This window comes from Crocodylus porosus, unplaced genomic scaffold (genome assembly GCF_001723895.1).
Source record: "Crocodylus porosus isolate Cpor-Errol unplaced genomic scaffold, CroPor_comp1, whole genome shotgun sequence".
Lineage (NCBI taxonomy): Eukaryota > Metazoa > Chordata > Crocodylia > Crocodylidae > Crocodylus > Crocodylus porosus.
Window position 1 is genome coordinate 99,121,875 of NW_017728943.1, and position 22,716 is coordinate 99,144,590.

The window sequence follows — 22,716 nt, forward strand, 5'->3', positions numbered from 1 at the left end:
TTTGTGCAGGAGCCCAACCTTAGTCAAGAGCATGGGATGAATGCAGAAGCTGTCAAAGTAAGGTTACACAGAGAACCTTAAATCTGGCATTTTCTCACTTTGACTTCTTGACTTTGCAATCAAAACCATGTTCATTTAACTTAGATTTTTATAAATTAAATGATCAAGTAGAGTCCTAAATTAGCCCAAACTTTTTCAACATTTCAACTTTCACTTGAAAGGCTTGTGAAGCTCAGTGACCACTTTGTAAAGTTGGAATTAAGTGGTTTCTGGATTTTGCTGTGAACATTTTGCACTACTATAACTAGAAAATGAGAGTTCAGCGAATTTGGTTACAGAGCTTTCTGAACCAAAGTTTGCTTTTTAAGGGTTTGCCATCTATTTCAGATTATTGGCATTAAAGGAATTCTTGGTCGAAACTCCCATATCATTATTGGATAACAGTCTTCAAATCCTTGAAGGGCAATTACAGGAAGGATGGAGAATGGGCTTTTCTCTGTAGCAGTAGGGGACAGGAGTAGGAACAATGGCCTAGAGCTTCAGCAGGGGAAATTTAGTTGGAGATTTGGAGGAACTTTCTGACTATGAGGCTGGTTAAGCATTGGAACAGACTACCTAGAGATATTATGCAGTCTTCATCTTTGGAAGTTTTCAAGAGGAGATTAGGCAGACACCTGGCTGGAATGGTCTCGTCAGAGCAAGAGACTAGATTAGATAACCCTGTGAGGTCCCTCTCAGCCCTTCCTTCCTATGATCATATGGAAAATAGGGGTACTGTTTAACTGTAAATGTCTCTTAGTTCATAGTATGGAAATGGACTAATGCACTAAAAGAAGTTAATCACTATAGCTGCTGCCATGGACTAAGATATTTTAGTAAGAGCAGCATGCCAGAAAAAATAAATAACTTGTGTGATTTGAAGCTTAGAAACAAAAAACGGGAGAATGCAGAAGCACTGTTGTCGGCCAAAATGAGCTAACTACAAAATGGGAAAGAAATTATTTTTCTGTTGAGTCAGGGCATCAACAAAAGATCATTTGGAGAAAGTCCAGTTAGCCACATACCTTGGAAAATTACTCAGGGACAATAGGACTGGTATCTGGAGGTATTGTTTTCTAACTCACTCCCTTTGTCCTTCAATAATGTAATTAACTACTATATTTCTCCTTTATTTTTGTTACTGATGTTGTGGATGTATTATTCATGCTTCACTTGGAACTTTGTTAGATGAATTGAGGAAGTGGGCACGGAGCAGGCACAGATGTAATTGCACATAGTGGAAGGCAGCTGCTATAGTGGGAATGGAATTGCCTGTGGGGTTTTCTGTGCATTTGCTAGTTTATTCCTCTCACAAAATGGTGCATGAACATCATGGGTAGTTTAGATTATGCTCCAGGCACTGTAACGATGTTTAACAAATAAGACCAGATACTACTCATATTTATGATATATTTGTATGTGCACTCTTTGTAGTTTTATTACAGTAGTGAGCAGAGTACCAGTGTAGGGAATATTTATTGGTATATGAATGTTCTGTCCTGTTCTCAGGAATCGTTCTGTATTGAAAAATGGCCAGCACTCTCATTTTTTATTTTTTAATAAACAATCACTCCATGTTGTAAAAAGTAAAGGTCCCTTTCCTTGTCTTTCCTGAAACCACATTGCTAATGTAATGTTCTTTTCTGGACACAATTTATCACAAATATATTTGTAAATTGAAGGGAGCTGGATAGGTATGATTTAGAAAGAGAGATCAAAGGGTTAGGAACATAACAATCTACAAATATTAGACAGGTGTGAACAAGAAGCACTGCTGTAATATGTTTTGGATCATTTAAAATTTTTACATGATATCTACTTTTAGCCCTGAGAAAAGGGTAATGTAGTAATCTAGCTTTCAAGTGGGTCTCTGCGGCAAGCTAAACATCAAATTCGTCTTGCCTGTTGTAAGTGAAAAAGATTATTACTCCAACCATTTTTTTTTTTTTTTTTAATTGACCCTCTTACTACGTCATGTGGTGTATCCAAAGATTAGATATAATATTAGGAAAAATGTTGCAAAGAGAAATGCATTTGGAGGGAGATAGACTGGATGGCATAATAACAGTTGTTTGCCATCAAATAACTTCAATGATTCTACATAAATCTAGTCTTCTCCCTCAAGGAATTGTTGTGCAAATTACTTCCCCACAAGATATCATGGAACCGTAGTACATAACTGTAAGGTGGAGAGGGAAAGGAGCATGGGGTACACCTTCCAAATCATCTCAATCCATCTTTGATTCCTCTGTTCTTGCCACATGGAGAAGTGGTAGAACCAATTCTTTCTTTTGTTTGCCCTACTCTTTTTTGCTGGTGAACAAAACAAAAAGGTTAGTGGTTTTGATGGGGGTAGACTGGTTATATTTTTACAGCACTAATATGTTTTGCTGGAGCAAGTGAAAAGACCAAAGCTGGGGTCTTGGTACTACAAGAGCTAAGCCATGAATAGCTGCCGCCATTGCTAGTGTCCAGAGAGTGTCCATTCTAGAAACCTGTCGGGCTGCCACCAGGGAGTCCAGTGCATCCTTTTATAAAGCGCTATTGTTTTTTCTCAGTTCTAGAGCCAAATCAGATGCTTATTTCAGGAGGGGATAATGTTTCAGTCTCTCTTCATTGCACTTCCAGGGCTATTTCCATTACTTAAGAATCTCCTTTATGGAGGTGAAAAGGGAGATGTTTAGATAGTTGGGGGATCTTAAGAACCAAAGCTAGAAAAGTTCATAATCATGTCTAATTAATACACACATGTATGGACCCTTAACCACTTTACTGCAGGTACTGAAGATGACTTGAGTTTCCTGCAGTAATTCACATTAGTACCTACAGACTGTTGCCCAAGCCTGATTGAAGAGTGGGAGACTCACGTGATCCCACCCCAGGAAAAATAGTGTCCCAAGACCACGAATGGGAATGTGTAGAGACTGGGAAAAAAGATGCATTGTTGGGCCTCCTTGGCCATGCTCCCATTGTGGTCTTGAGCAAATCATTTACACTTTATAGTGCTGTGCCTCATCTGTAAACTAATGTTGCCACTTTGCTGAGGAGGAGCAGATTTCCAGAGCCTTGAAGGAAGCTTCCCATTATGAGCAGAAATTGGTGATGCAGAATCAAATGTTTTCTTATATGTATTTTGTAAATAAAAACTTACACTAACTCCTGTACCTTCTGAGGGTGGTAACAAACAGCATGTAAGCAACTAGCTGCCTTCTTGCAAATCCCTCCTTTGTGACACCCTTGCCTCCAAAAGCAGGTGTTTTAGGACTCTGTTCAACAACCAGGTTCTACTTCCCATCCTACTTGGTCCCTGAATCCTATGCCTCCTTATACCCCCTCGTCCAAGGCTGTTTACTGAGGACACTTTGCTTTGAAAGGAAACATAGTGGGGTGTGGGGGTGAAGTGGGTGAGACAGAAAATTGTGGGGGCTGTGCTATACATCTTCTGGCCAAAGATACTTATTCCGCTGGGCTGGGAATGCCACACTTCTAGTCAGTGGGCAGGAGTGGGGCAGGCTCAGCTGCATGGGGAGGATGGTGGTGGCCCAGTGGGGGGAGGCCCACTTGGGAGGGGTGGCTACAGAGGGGCTAAGGGCAATTTTGGGGTGACTCTCCCCTAGTGCTGCCTCTGCTTGTACTGCTTTTATCCAACACCAGAGAACTTCAATTGTCAGAAAAAGGAGAGTGATTGAACCCACACAGTATCTATAAAAATGATATGGGTGTGGCTCCTGCATGGCATTATTAGCCCTTTCTATTTTGATTTTTATACTCACCACTTATGTCAGTGGTCCCTAATGTACAGGTCATTAGCACCTTTTGTTCTACTCATGTATTTAATGTTAATCCACATCATTAGGGTGTTTTAAAGTTTAGATATTCAGTATGGAAATGAGAACTCCTCTAGAAGTGCAGCATGTTGTTGTGTTATCATATTTTATGCATGCCCATGCACAATTAAAAGTTTTTTTCCTCCACTCAATATGATTGCAAGTTGAAAATCAAAATGCATGTTTTTATTTCACTCGCTATTTTTGGAATGATTAAATGTTTTCTGCTGGATAGGCAGTAGTCAAATCAGGTGTTGTCGTATATGCTGCTTGCAGCCAGATTACAGTCCCAAATTTCAATTTCCTAATTTTCTTGTAGGTCATTTAATTCTGACAGAGTACAAGTGAGTTTTTAAATTCTGATGTGTCAGGAAAATAGTGGTCCATTTCTTACAAGTGCTTTTCTGCTGGTCTCAACTAAATTGACCTTGCTTTGTTGAGGTAGCACATGTTTTTGCATTAATAAGAGATTTTTGGCAAGCATCCATTGTAGATATCATGCAAATGAATCAGTCTTATCTATATTAACAAATTTTCCAGTGGATGACTGCTGTGGAGTTGGAAGTAAGAGAGGTGACTTAACAAAACAAAGAATTTTAAAAGATATTTCCCCTTGATTTAGAAAACACTCATTAAAAATAAAAGCATTTTCTTGTATGTTAATATTTAATGGGGTCACATTTAATGATATTGCATGTCTCAACTGCACCTTCTGCTCCATTGCTCTTCAATTTTATAAATAATTCTCTTAGAACTGGATCAATTTGATATTTTATTGCAAAGCTTAATAAGAATTGGCATGTTAATCATCAGTTTGAAATACATGATATGCAAAAGTGTAGGGCCCACATTCTGGAAAATATATATGCATTGGCATAACTTTATGCACTGCATGTTGTCTCTTTGGCCTTTGTGAGCCTAATCACACTACATGAAGTTAAGCATGTACGCAAGGCTTTGCAGGGGCCTAACATGGTTAATTATAAATGGCATCGAAATACAGGCTATTAGTTGGAATTTCCCAACAAAATAAACATTGTGAAGTTCAAGTTCTGGCTGTTATGATTGTTTTTGAAGGCAAAAAGAAGGACTTTGTAGAAAAGGCACATTTGAATTCTGCTACTAGAACTAAGGATAGGGAAAGACAGAGATCTGTAGGGCCTGTAGCTGCAGGTTCACATCCCATCTGAGCAGACCTGAGCACTACTTCCATCGGAAGTTTAAATCATCAGAAATCAGACATAAAAAAGATGAGAATTCAAAATGCCTAAGTAGATCTGTTTTCAAGGAGGTGCAAAAGAAGCTGCTGCTAAGATCTTAAGGCAGGAGTTTCCTAGTTGGTCTGTGGACAGTCAGAATCCTAAAACCCAGATGACAAGGGAATTAGCTGAGGTCATGGCGGGACCCCTGGCACGGCTTTACAAGCACTCGTGGTGCTCTGGTGTGGTGCCAGAGGACTGGAAGAAGGCTAATGTTCCCATCTTCAAAAAAGGGAGGAAGGAGGACTGAGGAAACTATAGGCCAGTAAGTCTTACCTTGATTCTAGGTAAGCTTTTTGAGAGAATTATCCTGGCACATGTCCACGAGGGGCCAGTGGGGGAGGTTATGCTTAGGGGTTCATTAGAGGCAGGTCCTGTCAGACCAACCTGGTGGCTTTCTATGACCAGGTCACCAAATCCGTAGATGCAGGGGTAGCAGTGGACGTAGTTTTTCTGGACTTTAGGAAGGCCTTGGACACTGTCTCTCACCCCATTTTCATTAAAAAACTAGGGGACTGTGGTGTCAACACCTACACAGTCAAATGGCTTGCTAACTGGCTGGAGGGCCGCACCCAGAAAGTGGTGGCGGATGAGTCATTTTTGACCGGGAGGGATGTGGGTAGTGGGGTCCCCCAGGGCTTGGTCTTCAGGCCCGCACTGTTCAACATCTTCATCAGTGACTTGGATGAGGGGTAAAAAGCACCCTGTTCAAATTTGCTGACGACACTAAGATGTGGGGGGATGTTGGCATGCTAGATGAGAAGAACAGGCTGTAATCAGGCTTAGACAGGTTACAGGGGTGGGCGGATGAGAACAGGATGGGTTTCAACACTGACAAGTGCAAGGTGATGCACCTGGGGAGGAAGAACCAGCACCATACCTACAGGCCAGGGAACTCCCTTCTCGTCAGTGCAGAGGCAGAAAAAGATCTTGGAATCATCACTGATGCCAAGATGAACATGGGCCGGCAGTGTGGGGATGCAGTCAGGAAGGCCAACCATACCTTGTCATGCATCCACAGATGCATCTCGAGCAGGTCCAAAGAGGTGATCCTCCCCCTCTATGCGACATTGGTAAGGCCGCAGTTGGAGTACTGCATCCAGTTCTGGGTGCTGCACTTCGGGAACAATGTGGACAACATGGAGAGGGTCCAGAGGAGGGCCACTCGCAAGATCGGGGGCAGCAGGGCAGGCCCTACGAGGAGAGGCTGCGGAACCTGAACCTGTTCAGCCTCCACAAGAGAAGGTGGAGGGGGATCTGGTGGCCTGTTACAAACTAGTCAGAGGGGTCCAGCAGGCACTGGGGGAGTCCCTGTTCCTCCGAGCACTGCCAGGAGTGACTAGAAATAAAAATCACAAGCTGGCAGAGGGTAGATTCAGACTAGACATCAAGGAGGTGCTACTTCACTATCAGGGTGGCTAGGATCTGGAACCAGCTTCCAAGAGAAGTGGTGCTGGCTTCTACCCTGGGGGTCTTTAAGAGGAGGTTAGACGAACACCTTGCCGGGGTCATTTGACCCCAGTACTTTTTCCTGCCATGGCAGAGGGTTGGATTTGAGGATCTGCTCAGGTCCATTCCAACCCTACCAACTGTGAAACTATGAAATAGCAAGGTCTACCTCAACAGTTTCTGTTAAGGTGGAAGGTGTTCATTAGAGCATTGAGTGATCTACCTTGGGTGTGTTTAAACAAGACATTTCCTTCAGAGTCGACTAATTAGCTCCACAGTAAATGTCTTGGCATCGACACATGTACCCACTAGGCTGGAGTAAACCAATAAACTCTGCAGCGGGGTAGTACTTGTAAATACAAGTACTACTGCATTGCAGAGTTTTTCAGTCTTCAGCAGCACACATGTAGATGCTGATATGGCTGGCTGGGTACAAGGTTTCTTCAGTGCAGGGGCTGCCTTCTGGCTAGCCTTGCACTGTAGTACCCTTGTGCCCCAGGCAGCCCCTCCACAGCATGTTGAGCCAGACAGGAGAAGCCCTGGGCTGACCCCTGGGGCTACCCAGGGCTGCTCTGCCCCAGCTCAGTGGCTGCAGTCCCAGGTGCCTGTTCAAACAGCACACCAAAGAGCAATAAACGCCAGAGCAATAAACACCAGAGTTTATTGCTTTGCATTCATTGCGTGTGTAGATGCGCCCCTTGTGTCACATCCAAATGGAAGACAAAAACTAAAATACATTGAACATTATAGAAGTTAGTAAATACATAAAAGAATAAGCAGTGTCTCTTCTGAGTGGTTATAGCATACATTCCATTGATATAAACTTTGTAGTACAGAAGAATTAATGAAATCATTTACTTACATTGGATAAGTTATTAATAAATGAGTTAGCAACACTGCATGAATTCGAGACAGTAGAAATCCTGCTGTTTGTGTAATTTGCAGAGCTGCTTTCTAGGAAGTTAATGTGGAACAGGTTTGAACAAAAGAGGGGACACCCTTTAAAGGTGAATGTCACAAAGGAGAGTCCACCATCAAAGAATAAGTTCCTGATTCATATTTATTAAAGATAAAATCTTAATTTTGGCAAACCCAGCATGAGTTAAATAGAACCATGTACTGGGGAGTAATACAGGGACAAAAGAAAAATGAATATTTTCCTATGGTCTGTAGAAATGCAGCTTGTGTGTGCCTACTCAGGTGGAAAATGGCTGGTGTAAATGGCCATGAAAACCACCCTTCCGCCCGGATCAGAGCAAATCCTTGTAGAGTAGCTCTCTATGGCATGAAAAGGGTGAAGAATCTTTCTGTGTTCCACTCTCTCACCAACCTCTGCTATGGACTGGAACTACAATATAGTATGGTACATCCAAATCCCATTATGGTATTGGATAGCTGATTATGTTTTATGTTCTTCTTAAAGCCCCAGCTACTGGAGTCATGGGGCTATGCAAGAAACTCCCCTTTCAGTTAGAGAAACATAGCTTTAAAAAAAAGCTTATTAGTTTTGGGAACTTGACTCAGATTTTTGAATACTTGGAACATTAAATGCTTGAAACTGATAACTGTCCTACTGGCTTAGGACCCTGCTGCTGGGGGGACAGGAAGGGGGCAAGATTTGCTGTTTACCATGACTCCAAACACTCTGGCTTCCAGATGACACTCTTCCCCATGATGAATCTGGAACTTGATAAAAGAAACCACCCATAACTGTTAATCTCAAACATGACTTCATGTTGAGCATGAAAACAACAACCAACCCCCCCCCGCCCCTCCCACCCTGCTCTGGCTTCTATTATTTGTTCTTCAGGATAGATCAGCAATGTAATGCTGAACTGCTTAATTTCCAATTCTGTCCCTGCCTCAAATGCTAAAAATAAGGAATAAAAGAAAAGAGTGGATATCCTACTTTTCTTCTGCATTCAGATTATACAAAGCATGCATTTTTCTGCCCAGTTCACTTTGAGTACAATATCTTTTGACTTTACTTAAGAAAAACATCCATTGACCCAGAGCAGTTGCTGCCTTTTTTATTGTTGAGCGCTAAGCATTAATTCATGTAGAAATCTGTGAAATGTAAGCAGAAGCAGCTCACTTTATGTCTGATTCTACTGGAAATATCAGATTGATAGGTCTTTGTTTTATACTACATAGGACTCTTGAGAGGAGAGATGTTTATTTTATGGCTATTTGAAGGGGTATCATATCTGTCATATAGTATACTCCTGTAGTACATGCACTCCCCAAACAGCAGTGCTTATTTGTGAGAGCCACTCTAGAATACCCTCACGTAGTATACAGTAGGAGCTTTCCATTTCAGAACACTAATTGGAGGATTTGGGAGGAAATAGTTCTCTTTCATCAGTGTTTCAATAAAAGACAGACAAATATTTGCTAACTGCTATTTTTTCACTTCTCTCAATCTTTCAGGTTTTCTTTTTTTCTCTCTCCTTTCTAGCTAATGTGCTCATTAGCTTATTGGATGGAGAAGAAATGGAAGGGGATAAAACAACAATGTTTATATGTCAACATGTTTTGAACTGTTTTGCCTTTAACTTTGTTGGAGCCAGGATTTCATCCTGTGTTTTGGTGGAATTGAGAACCATATGTGTACTTCCTCCAGTAAAATAATACTATTACGAATAAGTAGAGACTGAGAGAGAGAATTTTCTTTCAGTTATACAGATGCAACACAATTGGCATCCCTGGGTTGTATCTGCATGGCTGAAAGAGGAAATTGATCCATAAAAATCCTGTATGGTTATGTCAACCAAATTAATATTGTATGTTGGTTTCACTCTTATGTATGCAGTCTAAAGCAATCACAATCATGTTAAGAATTGCAGAAGTTAGTTTTAACCATTGGGTTTTTTTTCTTTAACTAAACAAAAAACTCAGAGTGTTTTAAAATACAGAGTTTCCTTTTACATTTTTTTTTGCTTTAAAAACAGTCCTAGAGTATACTTGCTCATATGTGAAAACGGACGTCATACTCACCACAGGTATAAAGCTAAGTGATGATGGGGATGCAAACATAAACCAAGCAACAATTAAGCTAATGATGATGATCTTGTTATGGACATTGTAAAAAATAGACAAGAATGTGTCTGTAAATACTGTCACCATCATTTCCACTCAAAAGTGCTCTATTGCTTGTGCTCTGTTTTGACAGCTAAGGTTTTAGTAACTAAGAATGTCCCCTCTTTTGGCTGCAGTAAAATCTCTGGCAGATTTCTCTCCTATGAAGACCACCTGGAAGCTGAATGTACCAGCTGTTAGTGAACAATTTTCCTCCATTTGTACAGGTCTCAGTTAATGACCTCAAAATAGGCTCATGTGTGATTTAAGTGGTGAATGAGCCCATGATGGTTACATTTTACTTCATATAAATAGCCACACCTCAAAAGCATAATTCAGGTGCTTTGTGAACTGTAATGTCAACCATGGCTCTCTGGTGCAACTTGTTAACCTTGCTTTTTAGTTCCTAAATGGTTTGGGGATAGATTCATGTAGCGTAAATCCAGAAGGCACCATTATGATCATTAGTCTTACCTTTTGTCTCACGCCAGCCATAGATTGACACCAAGTGTTTCCTGCTCCAAGGCTGTAACTTTCATTGGGATAATTTCTTTTTTCTAGAAAGAAGCCTAACTTTAAATTAAAGAATTTAAGGCTGTGTAAGAGACACTGTGTGAGAAACTGTATCTCTCCTCATGGTTCACTGATATAGCTGCTATCAGGTGGAAGCATTTAATTTGAAGCTGCTTGGACTTAATTGAGAAGGAGCTGCCAACTGCATGTTCTCTTTAGAATGTACTTCCCAAATCAGAATCCAGATTTTGTTAGTGTTCTTGCACACAGCAAAAACTATGTTTTGCTACCTGTGCATTTTGGAGGTGGGTTGAGAATTGAAGTAGTTGTCTTATCTGCCTGGGGTGATGAAGGGAGACTCCTTTTGTTCTATTCTGTTGAGTTGCTGAGGTGAGAGCAGAAGTCTTTTATGTGATTTCATGTATATTGGAATGCCCAGAGTATGCAATTTGGCCTCTTTCGGCTGCTGTAGATTTAAATAAATAATTCTCGTATTTTTGTTCTCAGCTACATATAGATGACTTGATGTGCCTAATTTATAGCTATAACTCTTTTTATTAGATTTCCATTAACTGTTCGAATATATATTGTTTCTTCCTCTAGTAACTGCTATTGTGTTATCCTTTTTAACTCTCAAGGGACATACTGCCAGCAGAGAGAAGTGGAAGCTATAACAGAAGGAGATGAAGACAATGAAGGCTGCTGCTGCTGTAAGCCAGGTCATCTGCCTCATTTGCTATCATGCAACGCAGCCTTTAACCTCCGATGGCTGACATGGGAAATAACTCGAACCCAATATATCCTGGAGGGCTATAGTATCATTGATAACAATGCTGCAACAATGCTGCAAGTGTTTGACCTGCGAAGAATACTCATCAGATATTACATAAAGGTACACTACAAGTGCAGTGAATTCTACCTTCTTTTCCAAGTTTGGAAATTTTCGCTAGTTAAAAAGGGAATGAGAAAGGGCTATCTAACAGAAATAATAGATTTTAAATAACAAGGTTTACATCTGCTAGTTTGCACTGACTGCAAGACCTGTTGTTGAAACGGTAAATCCTGTGATTTGTTCTACAAGGAACAAATTACATTATGAAGTCAAAGCCATTGAATCACAAAAGACACTTAGTTCCTTTATTTTTGATTATTACATTTCTTAAAGAACATTCTATATAGTGGTGCCTTGTCTACATGCTGACTTGTTCTAGATTAACTGAGCTGGTTTAGCCAGTAAAAAACCCATGAGTGAGTACATGGTTTTCATTTTAAAAAGGGGTTTTCTTGGTCTAGCTTATCATTGTTTCATAAACATGTGACTCATAGAATCATAGAAAATGGGGGTTGGAAGGGTCATCTAGTCCAGTCTTCTGCTCAAAGCAGGACCAGCTCCAACTAGATCATCCCAGCCAAGACTTTGTCTACCCAGGTCTTTAAAAATTCCAAGGATGGAGATTCCACAGCTTCTCTGGGCAGCCTGTTCCAGAGCTTTACTGCCCTCCTAGTGAGAGAGTTTTTTTCCTAATATCTAACCTTAACTTCCCTTGCTGCAACTTAAGACTGCTGTTGCTCCTTGTTCTGTCATCTGCCACCACTGAGAACAATCTAGCATGTAGTTAAAGACTGCTATTCAATCCCTCTCCAGTCTTCCCTTCTCCCTATGAAATGAGCCCAGTTCCCTCAGCCTCTCCTCAGAAGTCATATACCCCAGCCCCTTAACCATTTTTCTTGCCCTCCACTGGACTCTCTCTAATTTGTCCACATCCTTTCTGTAGTGTGGTGCCCAAAACTGAACACAGTACTCCAGATAAGGCCTCACCAGTGCCGAATAGAGGGGATCACTTTCCTTGAGCTCCTGGCCATGATCCTACTAATGCCGCCCAACATGCCATCAGCCTTCTTTGCAACAAGGGCGCACTATTGATTCATGTTCAGTTCATTGTCCACTGTAACCCCCAGTTCCTTTTCTACACAACTGCTGCTTAATCAGTTTTTGCCTAGCCTGTGCCGGTGCATAGGGTTGTTCTGTCGTAAGTGCAGGACTTTGCACTTGTCCTTATTGAACCCCATAATTTAAAGTTGGGCTTCTTTCTTTTAAACCAATCCTCCAATTTGTCAAGGTCCTTCTGAATCCTATCCCTACTCTCCGATGTATCTATTGCTCCCTGCAACTTGAAGTCATCTGCACACTTGCTGAGGAAGCACTCCATCCCATCTGCCAGTTCATTGTTGAAGATATTGAACAAAACCAGCCCCAGGACTAACCCCTGAAGCACTCCACTTGATACCAGCTGCCAACTAGACATCAAGCCATTGACTACTACCCTCTGAGCTTGACAATCCAGCTAGTTTTTTATCCACTGTACAGTACATTCATCCAGCCCATGCTTCCTTGGCTTGCTTGCACGAAAGTTGTGAAAGATTATCAAAAGCCTTGCTAAAGTCAAGACAGCCACAGAACCTGCATCCCTGCATCCACAGAGCCAGTCATCTCATCATAGAAGGAAATTAGGTTGGCCCGGCATGATCTGCCCTGGGGAAATCCATGGTAACTTCCTAATCACCTTCTCTTCCTCCTGATGCTTAAAAATGGATTCCGTGAGGAACTGCTCCATGATTTTTCCAGGGACTAAGGTGAGGGTGACTGCTCTGTAGTTCCCTGAATCCTCCTTTCCTTTCTTAAAGATAGGCACTATATTTGCCTTTTTTCAATTATCCAGGACCTCTCCCAGTCGCCATAATGGTTAGTGGCTCATTATCATTGAGAATAGGTTAACCCATCTCAAGTCAAGCTGTCCAAGTTTTAAAAAAACTCCCAAAACTTGATGCAGCCTCTACAAAGAATAGAGCCCCACATCCAACAGGAGCAAGTTTCCCCTGAACAAATTTTCACATGCTTCTAATGTCTGCTTTGCAAAGCACAGCTTTCTCGCTGATCACACTTGCAAATCCACAGACTGTTCATTTGTGCATAGTTGCCACTGTGCTTTCTGATCCAGGTTTATGCCTCAAGCTTCACCTCTCTGGTCAGGCATCCTGGCCAATTTGATTTCAGCTCAGCTGAAGTAAATTTGGTGTAAAATTAGTCCTGTTAAGCACAGACTTTTGCACTATATCATTTAAACATATTAAACAATTTTAAACTATTTAATTTTATTAAGCACCATATTATTAAATTGTATTAGTGTAAGATGGAACTGGAAATGAAAAGAAAGGCACTCTGTGTGTAGACAGCTCTGTACTGCTGTTCTGTACTGAATTTCAGTCCAGAAGATTCTCACACTTGGTTTAATTTTTTAAGTGTCAGTAAAATTGAAAAACAAGCTGAGTTAGAATCAAATCAGTTCATTAGTTTCAGATAACTAATGTTCTTGGCAAGTTGTAGCTTTTTCTCTAGCTTTTTCAAATTAGCGGCTTAAGCTGAGGAGATTATGATGCCATCCTAAGAAGTCAGAAGAAGGTGAGCTTTATGGAAAGGTAGGTTAGAACATCTGGTTTGGGGACACATATGTGGGAGTCAACATGTAGCAGGACCAAAAGATATGCAGTAGTAAGGTATGTGGATGGTTCTCCTCTTCTTGGACCATAACATTGTCATGGTAGATAGGCTTGTGTGTTCCAGTGACCCTCAAAGCAATGTCATCTGGAGTCTTGTACTCCTGGTAGGGTCTCTGTTGGTGAACAGATATGAGGTGAGGTCCCAGACTAAGCATGGTCCAAACCCCTGAAGACCCCAACAGTGGAACAGGAGTACTTGAGGACTTGCTGGACAGATGCAAGACCTGCTAGGCAGATAAAGGCCAGCTGAAAGAAGGAGGTGGCTATACCTTTTTTTGGAAAGGAAAGTCACCTGAATAGAGGTGCATTCACAGGGTTGGCTTTGCCATCAAGAACAAGATTGTCAGCCAGCTTTCAGAACTCCCTGTGGTCGTTAATGAATGCCTTATGACTCTCCGCCTCTCAAGCTCAGTAACAATCAGTATGCTACACTTATCATTGCGTACACCCCCACACTTGATGATTAAGTCAACAAGGAACAATTCCATTGTGCTTTTGACACAGTCCAGACTGCCATTGCCAGGGAAGACAAGCTCATCCTCATGGGTGACTTCAACACAAGAGTTGAGCAACTCTCTGAACTCTGGAGTTGCACCATTGGAAAAGACGGGGTAGGGAAAGTCAACTCCAGTGGTGTCCTCCTCCTCAGCAGATGTGCAGAGCTTGACTTGCTCATCATGAATACCATCTTCAGACAGAGTGACAGATATAAGACCACTTGGAAACATCCACACTCCAATAACTGGCACCTTCTTGACTATATTATTGCCAGAGCCAATGATTGTACTGATGTCTGTATCACCTGAGTCCTAAGAGATGCAGTTGACTGCTGGATGGACTACCATTTAGTCAGATCAGTCATGGACATGCAGCTTGCACCGTAACATCATAAACAACTGAAAGGAATGTGGAAGAGATTTAACATCAAGGCACTCCAGAACCAAGTTATATGTGAGGCTCTTCAGCAACACCTTACTAAGAGGTTCTCTGGCCTACCTGATGACATCAAGAACATCCAGACATATTTGGAGGAGCTTAAGAATGTTATTCACAAGGCATGAATCAACGTGATATTCCACTTATCATCACCAAGGTTGGTTTGACACAAACAATGAGGAAATCCTAGCATTTATCTATCAGAAGAGAACCGCATTCTGCAGTTGGCAAAATGAACCCTCCAACCAGCAAAAATAGGAGGCTTACCACCAGCTCAAAGCTGTAGTTCAGAGGAGGCTACAGGACATCAAGAACCAGTGGTGGCAAGTGAAGGCCATGGAGATCCAGAGTTTCACTGATCAACATGATATGAGAAGTTCCTTTCAAGCAATAAAAGCCATCCATGGGCTACATTCCAATGGCCCAACCCCTTGTGATCCGAGGACGGTTCCACCTTTCTCGCGGGAGATGTATTCACCAAACAACAGTGGAAGGATCACTTTAAGATTCTACTTAACCATGAATCTGAGGTATCAGCTGCCACCATTAAGTCCATCCCTCAACACCCAGTAATAAACCTCTTGCTGATCTTCCATTCTTCAAAGAAGTCTGGCATGCCATCACTCAGGCCAAGAATAACAAGGTGCCAGGCCCAGATAGTATCCCTGCAGAGGTCTTAAAAACTGATGGAACAGCACTAGCACAAAAACTTCACGAACTTCTCATCAAAATATAGGTTAATGAGGAAGCTCCACCTGCCTTAAAGAATGCCAACATTGTAGCCATCTTCAAGTCAGTATGTGGGAACTACCAAGGCATTGCCCTCCTCTCCATTGCATCCTTCTGAATTGCCTCTTCCCCTTTGCTGCAGATGTCCTTCCAGAATCCTAGTGTGGCTTTAGACCATCTTGGCATACTACCGGCATGATTTTTGTTGCATGACAGATCCAGGAGAAATGTAGAGAGCAACACCAGGAGCTGTTTATGCCATTTTTGACCTAACCAAAGGCCTTGGAGTACCTGCCCCAAGTCCCCCAAGGCAGACCTAACCAAGGCCTTGGTCTCCATCAATTGTAAAGCCTTACAAAAGGTGCTGGCTAGGTTTGGTTGTCCACTGAAGTTCATCTGTGTCTACAGACTATTCCATGATGGGATGACTGCCACAATCCTTTGCACTGGATCAGAGAGAGACCCATTTACCATCCACACTAGTGTCAAGCAGGGCTACATCATTGCCCCAACCCTTTTTTCATCTATCTTGCTGTGATTTTGATTCTTATGCGTGACCGCCTTCCTCCCAGAATTGGAGTTGAGTATCAAATGGATGGTCAGCTTTTCAACCTGTGGTGCCTTCACAGCAAAATGAAAGTTACTGAGACTGAGACTGTCATCACCAACCTTTAGTATACTGACGACTCTTATCCTTGCACACACTGAAACCAATCTGCAGTCCACCCTTGACCTTTTTTCAGGTGCCTATCACAGCCTAGGACTCGTCCTTAATATTGGGAAGACCAAGGTGCTCCATCAGCCTGCCCCAGCACAAGCTGTCTCCTTTTGTAGAGAAACCCTGAAAAACATTGAGAATTTCCCATACCTTGTCAGTCACCTCTCCCAGTCAAGCGAGTAAATGTAGAAATAGAATGTAGGATTTGCTGTGTCAGCATATCCTTTGGAAAGCTGCTCTTTGCTGACTGAGATCTGCAGATAGAAATTAAGATCCTGGCCTACAATGCAGTTGTTATCCCCATGCTCCACTGTGGGTGTGAGATGTAGGTGACATTAAAGCCATCAAGTGCCTGGAATGTTTTCATCAGTGTTGCCTTCACATTAGATGGGAAGACCACTGTACCAATGCCAGCATCATCTCTGCAGCTAACAGAACCAGCATTGGGGCAAAGATCACAAAACTTCAACTCCACTGAGCTGGCCGCTGTGTGCAGATGGCTGGCACTCGTCTCCCAAAGCAAGTCCTCTTCTCTCAACTTAGTCATGGTAAGAGGTCCCGTGGAGGACAGAGGAAGCACTACAAGGACACCTTAAGAAGGGTGGCATCAACTACAGTCCGCTTTGAAGAGAACCATCTTGCTCAGGAAGCCAAGAAACAGCAGAGAAGGAAGGAAAGTGCATGAGATCCTGGTCAACAGTTGTGCCTCTCCCCTTCCCCCTGTCCTCCACTAGCCCAGGCATCACTTATGTCTGTGGAAAAACTTGCATATCATGGATTGGATTCCTCAGCCACCTTAAAACTCACCAGTAATCCCTCTCTCTCCCCCCTGGCAGACATCATCCTCATATCAAGGGAGAACTGATGAATAGGACTATCTTCATTGGCTATAGCTTTAGTAGGGTTCTGTAATTAAGACAAGGCTGTTCAACCTCTAACAGGTCGGGAACCACAGCCTTGCAAGTGGCACCAGCATAAAAGACTGGTTCCCTGTGCCACATGCCACATGGGTATTGCTCCCACTGCACTATGTATTTACCCACAGCTTCCCCAGCACCAAGGGCTGCACCACTATGCCCTGCCCTCTGGGGTGCAGCCAGGAAATGACAGCTGGAGGAGGGACGGGGAGCCCAGAGACCCAGCTGCTGCTGCAGCCAGAGTAATGGGAAGAGCAATGGCTAGGTGAAAGCCCAGAGGCCACAAATTAACCCCTCAGGCTAACAGTTGGACAGCCCTGGTTTAAGAAAATTATCCTATTAAAGGGTTAGATTGAGCTTCTTGAGTTTAATCCATTTCATTTGCCATTACACTGACAGCCAGGAAGCCACCTTTTTCTTCATGTAAAAGGATTTTTACTTTCCTCCAATAAACTGGGTCAGCTTCTGTAGCCTTTTTGCATATGTGTGAAATAATATCCTGCCTGACTACTGTGAGATTTTTTCCTAGTGCTCCCTCTATCTCCTCTCAATTTATTCTTGTTTAAATACCATTTAGTCAGCAAGAAGTTGTCTTAGTCTCTGAGTCTGTGCATTTCACTACCCATTGTTTCTGTCTCATTCTTCTTAAAAGAAAGTGTGCTTATCTCTCTGCATATACTCAAAATTTGAGACTATCTTTAGTTTGTATCTGTCTGTCTTATTTCTCTAGAATGCAGTTTTCCTTTTGCATGTATTTCATATTATTGAAATAAGAAATAGATTTAGAATTTTTAAACAGGGATTATTAATACTGTCCTTTTTAATGCCTTAGCAAAGTTCTTCACCTTTACAGGCCTTCATTCATTTCAATATCCAATTCAAAATTAATCCATTATTGATTTGCTCTGGTGCCAGCTGAAAATCTTGCTGTTCTCTACTCCCATCCCTGTTTCCTTCAGTCATGTTGACTCAGGCACCTTATTCTCCTCTTAGTAAGGAGACTTGATCCTACATTTTCTGTGCACTTAAACTGCCATTGACTTCAATATGAGCAGAGATGTGTAGCTGGTTTTAATATTGCTATTGCCGATATGAGAATCATTTAATTTGCAATTACTGTCCTCTGCAATACTGACCTTGTATAACCTTGTCTTCTGCTTATAAATATATTGTAACTCCATTGCCACTCATTTTTTTTTTTCCCTGATGCTCCTAGATCATTCATCTGCAGGGATTAAACCTTAGGAACCCTGATGGAGATATGGATCTTGTTACTTTTTCATTAATTTATGTATGTGCTAAAAAATGTCTACTGAATGTGTTCCTTATCCGTCAAACTTTGAGAGAGATGATCGATGATCAGTCATTGTTTCAGATTCACTTGTGAAAAGCTTTCCAGTTTTTCTTTTTATTTCACTAACTTCATCAACAGTGTAGCCAGGGGTGAGGACTAGGCCTTCTAGTGGTGGAAGTATTAACCAATGGCTCTGTTCTTTATTCCCTTCACTGTGGGTTTGCCCATTTGGAAGTCAACAAGAGCCTCCTCTGGGGTTGGGGTGGCCTGCAACTACAAGTCTCCCCCTTCCTCCTCTCCTTTCTGAGCCTTATCCCTAGGCTCTAACTATTCCCCTTCCAGATCCCTGGTTGCTGCCCTGCCGCTCAGCTGTGGCTAGCCCAACTACTCACATCCCTCACTCCTGGATCTTCAACCGCTTGCCGTCTGTCAGCTGCTGCATTTCCCATATAGTAAGGGAGGGGACTTCTGGTGTGGCTTCCCTCCTTGGGAGCCTCTCTGGTGCTTTACCCCCTGCCTGCTCTCTCCAGCCACTTCCGATAGGTGCAGCCCCGCCAGCCAATCTGGCCGTTCCACCTGCCCCCCCGCAACTGTCTCATGGTCATAGAATGCCACGTCCCCTCGCTGTGCCCTATTCCCAGCCAGCCCCCTTCCCAGTCTGCAACCCAGGTGTATAGCCTAGGAAGGGTTTTCTGGGTTGCTGTGTTGCCTGGTAGGTGTCCTGTGCCCAAGCCTGTGTTACAAAGAGGCAACTACAGTATATTTATTGCCAAAGCAAAACAGCAATTAAAATAAGGTTTTTCAGAGCTATATTTTACACTTGGAAGTTCTCATATTTACAGTTAGGTTCTGATAGACATGTTCCTCTTAAAGAAACGGAAAGGTTGCATTCTCAGAAATCTGAAACTTCCCAAGAGGTGAAACAACATCAGACATTTTTGGCCATGTGTAAACTGAAAATCAGTTTTGCAAAATCTGCAGAAGCCTTGATCAATGTCATTTTCATTTGCAGTAGACTCCCTAGAGTAACAGTCACTTCCTCCAATTAACTAAACAGGTGTTGAAAGCATCAATTCCAATTGTAGTGTATTGCTTTTCATTAATATTCCTTTAAGTCACATTCATTTACACTCGGTTAGCACTCAGCAGACTTCTTCCTTTCTTGTTTGTCTACTATTTAGATGCAAATTATTGCAGTCACTCTAGATAAACAGTTTTGTGAATCACTAATGACAAAGACCAGGAATAATACATAATATTGGGGATAATTAATGCCCTCTTAATTTGATTTTCTGTCTTTTGTGAAGTGGTTCAAAAGTAGGTACAATGGCTAACAAGTTTGCATTTTTTGTCAACAGAGCATAATATACTTTACAGCAAGTTCGCCCAAAATCTTAGACTGGATAAAAGACGAATCAGTCCAGAAGACACTACAACCCTATGCCAAATGGCATTATATTGAACGTGACCTTGCACTGTTCAACATTAACATTGATGAGGATTACGTTCCATGCCTTCAAGGAATAACCAGAGCTAGCTTCTGCAGTGTTTATCTAGACTGGATTCAGTACTGTGCCAGAAAAAGAATAGAGGTAAGCATGTATCTTTTAATTCCTAGGATACTGAATTATAGAGCTATTGCACTGGAGCAAATAAAAGAGTAACTAAAGTCTATTATCATATTTTGTCACATATAGTACTCCCAAAATATAATACATGCCTTCTTTTTGAAAGGAAGAATAAAGAAAAAAAAACTTTTCCTTGTAGCAGCAGCTAGGGAGCAGAGCCTGCTCATTGTTCTACTCCATGAGTGACATGCAGATTTTACTTTTAACTTTTACTAGTAACAGGTAGAAACTGTTCTTGTCATATTTCTCATATATAATGAAAAATGCGATTTCCAGCAACTGTTTTTGGAGGGGAAAGTGTGCTACATGCAAGAAAAGACAGTATTTTCTTCAAACTATAGGGTAACGTATAGTGGGAAATATGTTTTGTACAATACGCAAAACATTTGTGGAGCATGTTAAAAGAGAAAATGGGGAAGAATAAGTAGTTTCATGCACCCTATCCATCAGCATTAACTTTATTACCTTTAGTAAACCTGCATTTAAAATCTTAAAAAAAAATGATTGCTGCTAGTGGAAGTGCACACCCAAGGAAAAGCCTAAGTATGGTAACAGTGTTTAAGTTGTCATAACTTCAAAGCATCACTGCTGTAGGTCAAATAATATTGCGAATTTAGGGTGAAAATATCAATCTAGTTACACATAGGTGTAATTTTCAGCTGTCAAGGAATTACAGACCTGATTAGCCAGGAGTATCAGGTTAAATCTGAAAGGTCATATTTCAAATACTGTGTTGCAAAACTATGGAAACTTACCATCTAACTGGAAGGAGTTAACAGTTACCCATTCATAGTTTCTGAAACCCTAACGTTATTCAGGTTCAGCCATCCTTCCTACACAAATGTATTATTATGTTTCATGTTGCAGTTAGACATGCAAATTCCACGGAGTTTAATACTTTGTTGATGACAGCAGAGTTAATAACCAGCATAACTTTTTCTAGTCCTTATGTCTTTTGTGTGTTCATGTTCTTCAACCCATACTTCCCATTAGTTGCTGCTGTCTTGAACCTGGGCAGCCTCCTTGAGTTTCAAGATTCGTTCTCCCCTTTCTTAGGATTTGTTAAGCTTGCCTGTCATCACCACCACACCATTTCCCAGGTGGATCACTACTCTAATTCCTGTTCCACTGAATTCTTCCTCTGTGTCTCCCATCTCCTTTTCCTTCTCCCTTCACAATGGGACCCACCACTTGTTCAAATTAAGACAGGATAGAAACCAGCTATAAAGTTGCTACATTTTACAGCACTAACTTTATAGCTGCTTGGCTCTTTTTATAGCTAGATATTTTTATGTCATGATAATTACTTTGCACATGTGGTCAGTCAAAATTTATTATGAAATTAACCAGTTTATTGTATAATATACATAATGTGTGGCAGGGGCCTTTGACTGTTGCAGCTCCCCACTGTACTATCTCCAAGCCTTAGCTCTACTGTGTCAAACTGAACTGGTGCTGCAGATTAGGGTTACTGCAGGCCAGACCTGGACCACCCTGGGGCTTGCTGCAGCACATGGAGCTGGCATGGAGTGCACGACACCCATAGCTCATGGGCTAGACTCCGCACTGCAGGCATCACATAGGGTCAGTCCAGGGTGCTACATGCCTTTGACCCCTGGTGCTACACATGCTGCATATATCATGGGGCCAGCACAGGGCACACGCTGCATGTAGCACTTCATTGGACTGGCTTTTCACACTTGTTCTGGAATGATCCAATCTGGACCAGCCCCAGAGGCAGCATGGAGAGCCAGTCAGTGGAGTGCTACATGAGGTATGCATCCTGGACTGACCCCCACCCCCTGTGCTGCGTGCAGAGTGTGCGATGCTGGGTCCAGCCTGTGCCCTACATGCAGCATAAGGGGTTGGGTCCAGAGCCCATATGTTTGACACTGCTGGTGTATGCGCATTTCCACTGTGTAGGAATATTATAGTTAGAGGAGTATTGTTACTTTGTTTGATAATGTTTGTATGAAGAACTAATATATTGTCTTTATATCTTTCCAGCATCTGGACAGTGATGAAGATTCTCCTTTAGTAACACTTTCTTTTGCCTTATGTATTCTGGGGAGGCGAACTCTGGGAACAGCTGCCCACAATATGGCCATCAGGTAATTTCTAGAAATACATTTCCCCCATCTTAAAAAAAGAAAACTGATCAGCTTTTTCATTTAGTGTCAAATCTGAAATTATTCTTGGATCAGAGATCATTTCATTGAAAAATGAATATTAAATGCTGCCCTTGGTCACAATTTTTCTCAGTAACCTGAACAATAAATTATATTAACTTTTTATTTTTTCTTTTGGCAAAATAGAATTTTATCCTACGGAATTTTCAGACTAGTGATTCATTTTAGGTTGAATCCTGGCCTGAAGTAGTGTTGCGAGGACTTACTTCCTAGAGGAAAAATATGTTAACTGATCTGTTCAAAGAAAGTTCCAACAAAATATGGATTAGTAGGCTAAATAATAAATCCATAAGCTTCCTGTATTCCACAGAGCTGAACACCTTAGCTGCTATGCAACTGAATAATTTGATGAAATGTTGATGGTAGTAACCCACAGAATAAGAATTTGATTGCTCTTTGGCAAGCTTCACACTACACCATACCAGTACCACAGGTGACTGGAGGGGAGGTCCAGGAGAGACATGTGCCCTCCTTGAGATTGGCCCCTGATTCAGTACCACTCAGGATGGGGCAATTTTTTTTCCCGTGCAGGCTTTTGACCCACCTCTGGGCCTGCCCATAAATTGTGCCCCGCCCCCTGAC

The 22,716-nt window shown here is 41.9% G+C and overlaps 1 protein-coding gene across 1 annotated transcript in view; it reads left to right on the plus strand.

Moving 5' to 3' along the window:
* Positions 1-22,716, plus strand: part of PCNX2 (pecanex homolog 2 (Drosophila)) — a 258,890-nt gene that overhangs the window by 203,389 nt on the left and 32,785 nt on the right. The window contains 3 exon segments of the mRNA XM_019549852.1: positions 10,804-11,057; positions 19,676-19,909; positions 21,953-22,056. Of these exon segments, the coding sequence (XP_019405397.1) occupies positions 10,804-11,057; positions 19,676-19,909; positions 21,953-22,056 (592 nt within the window).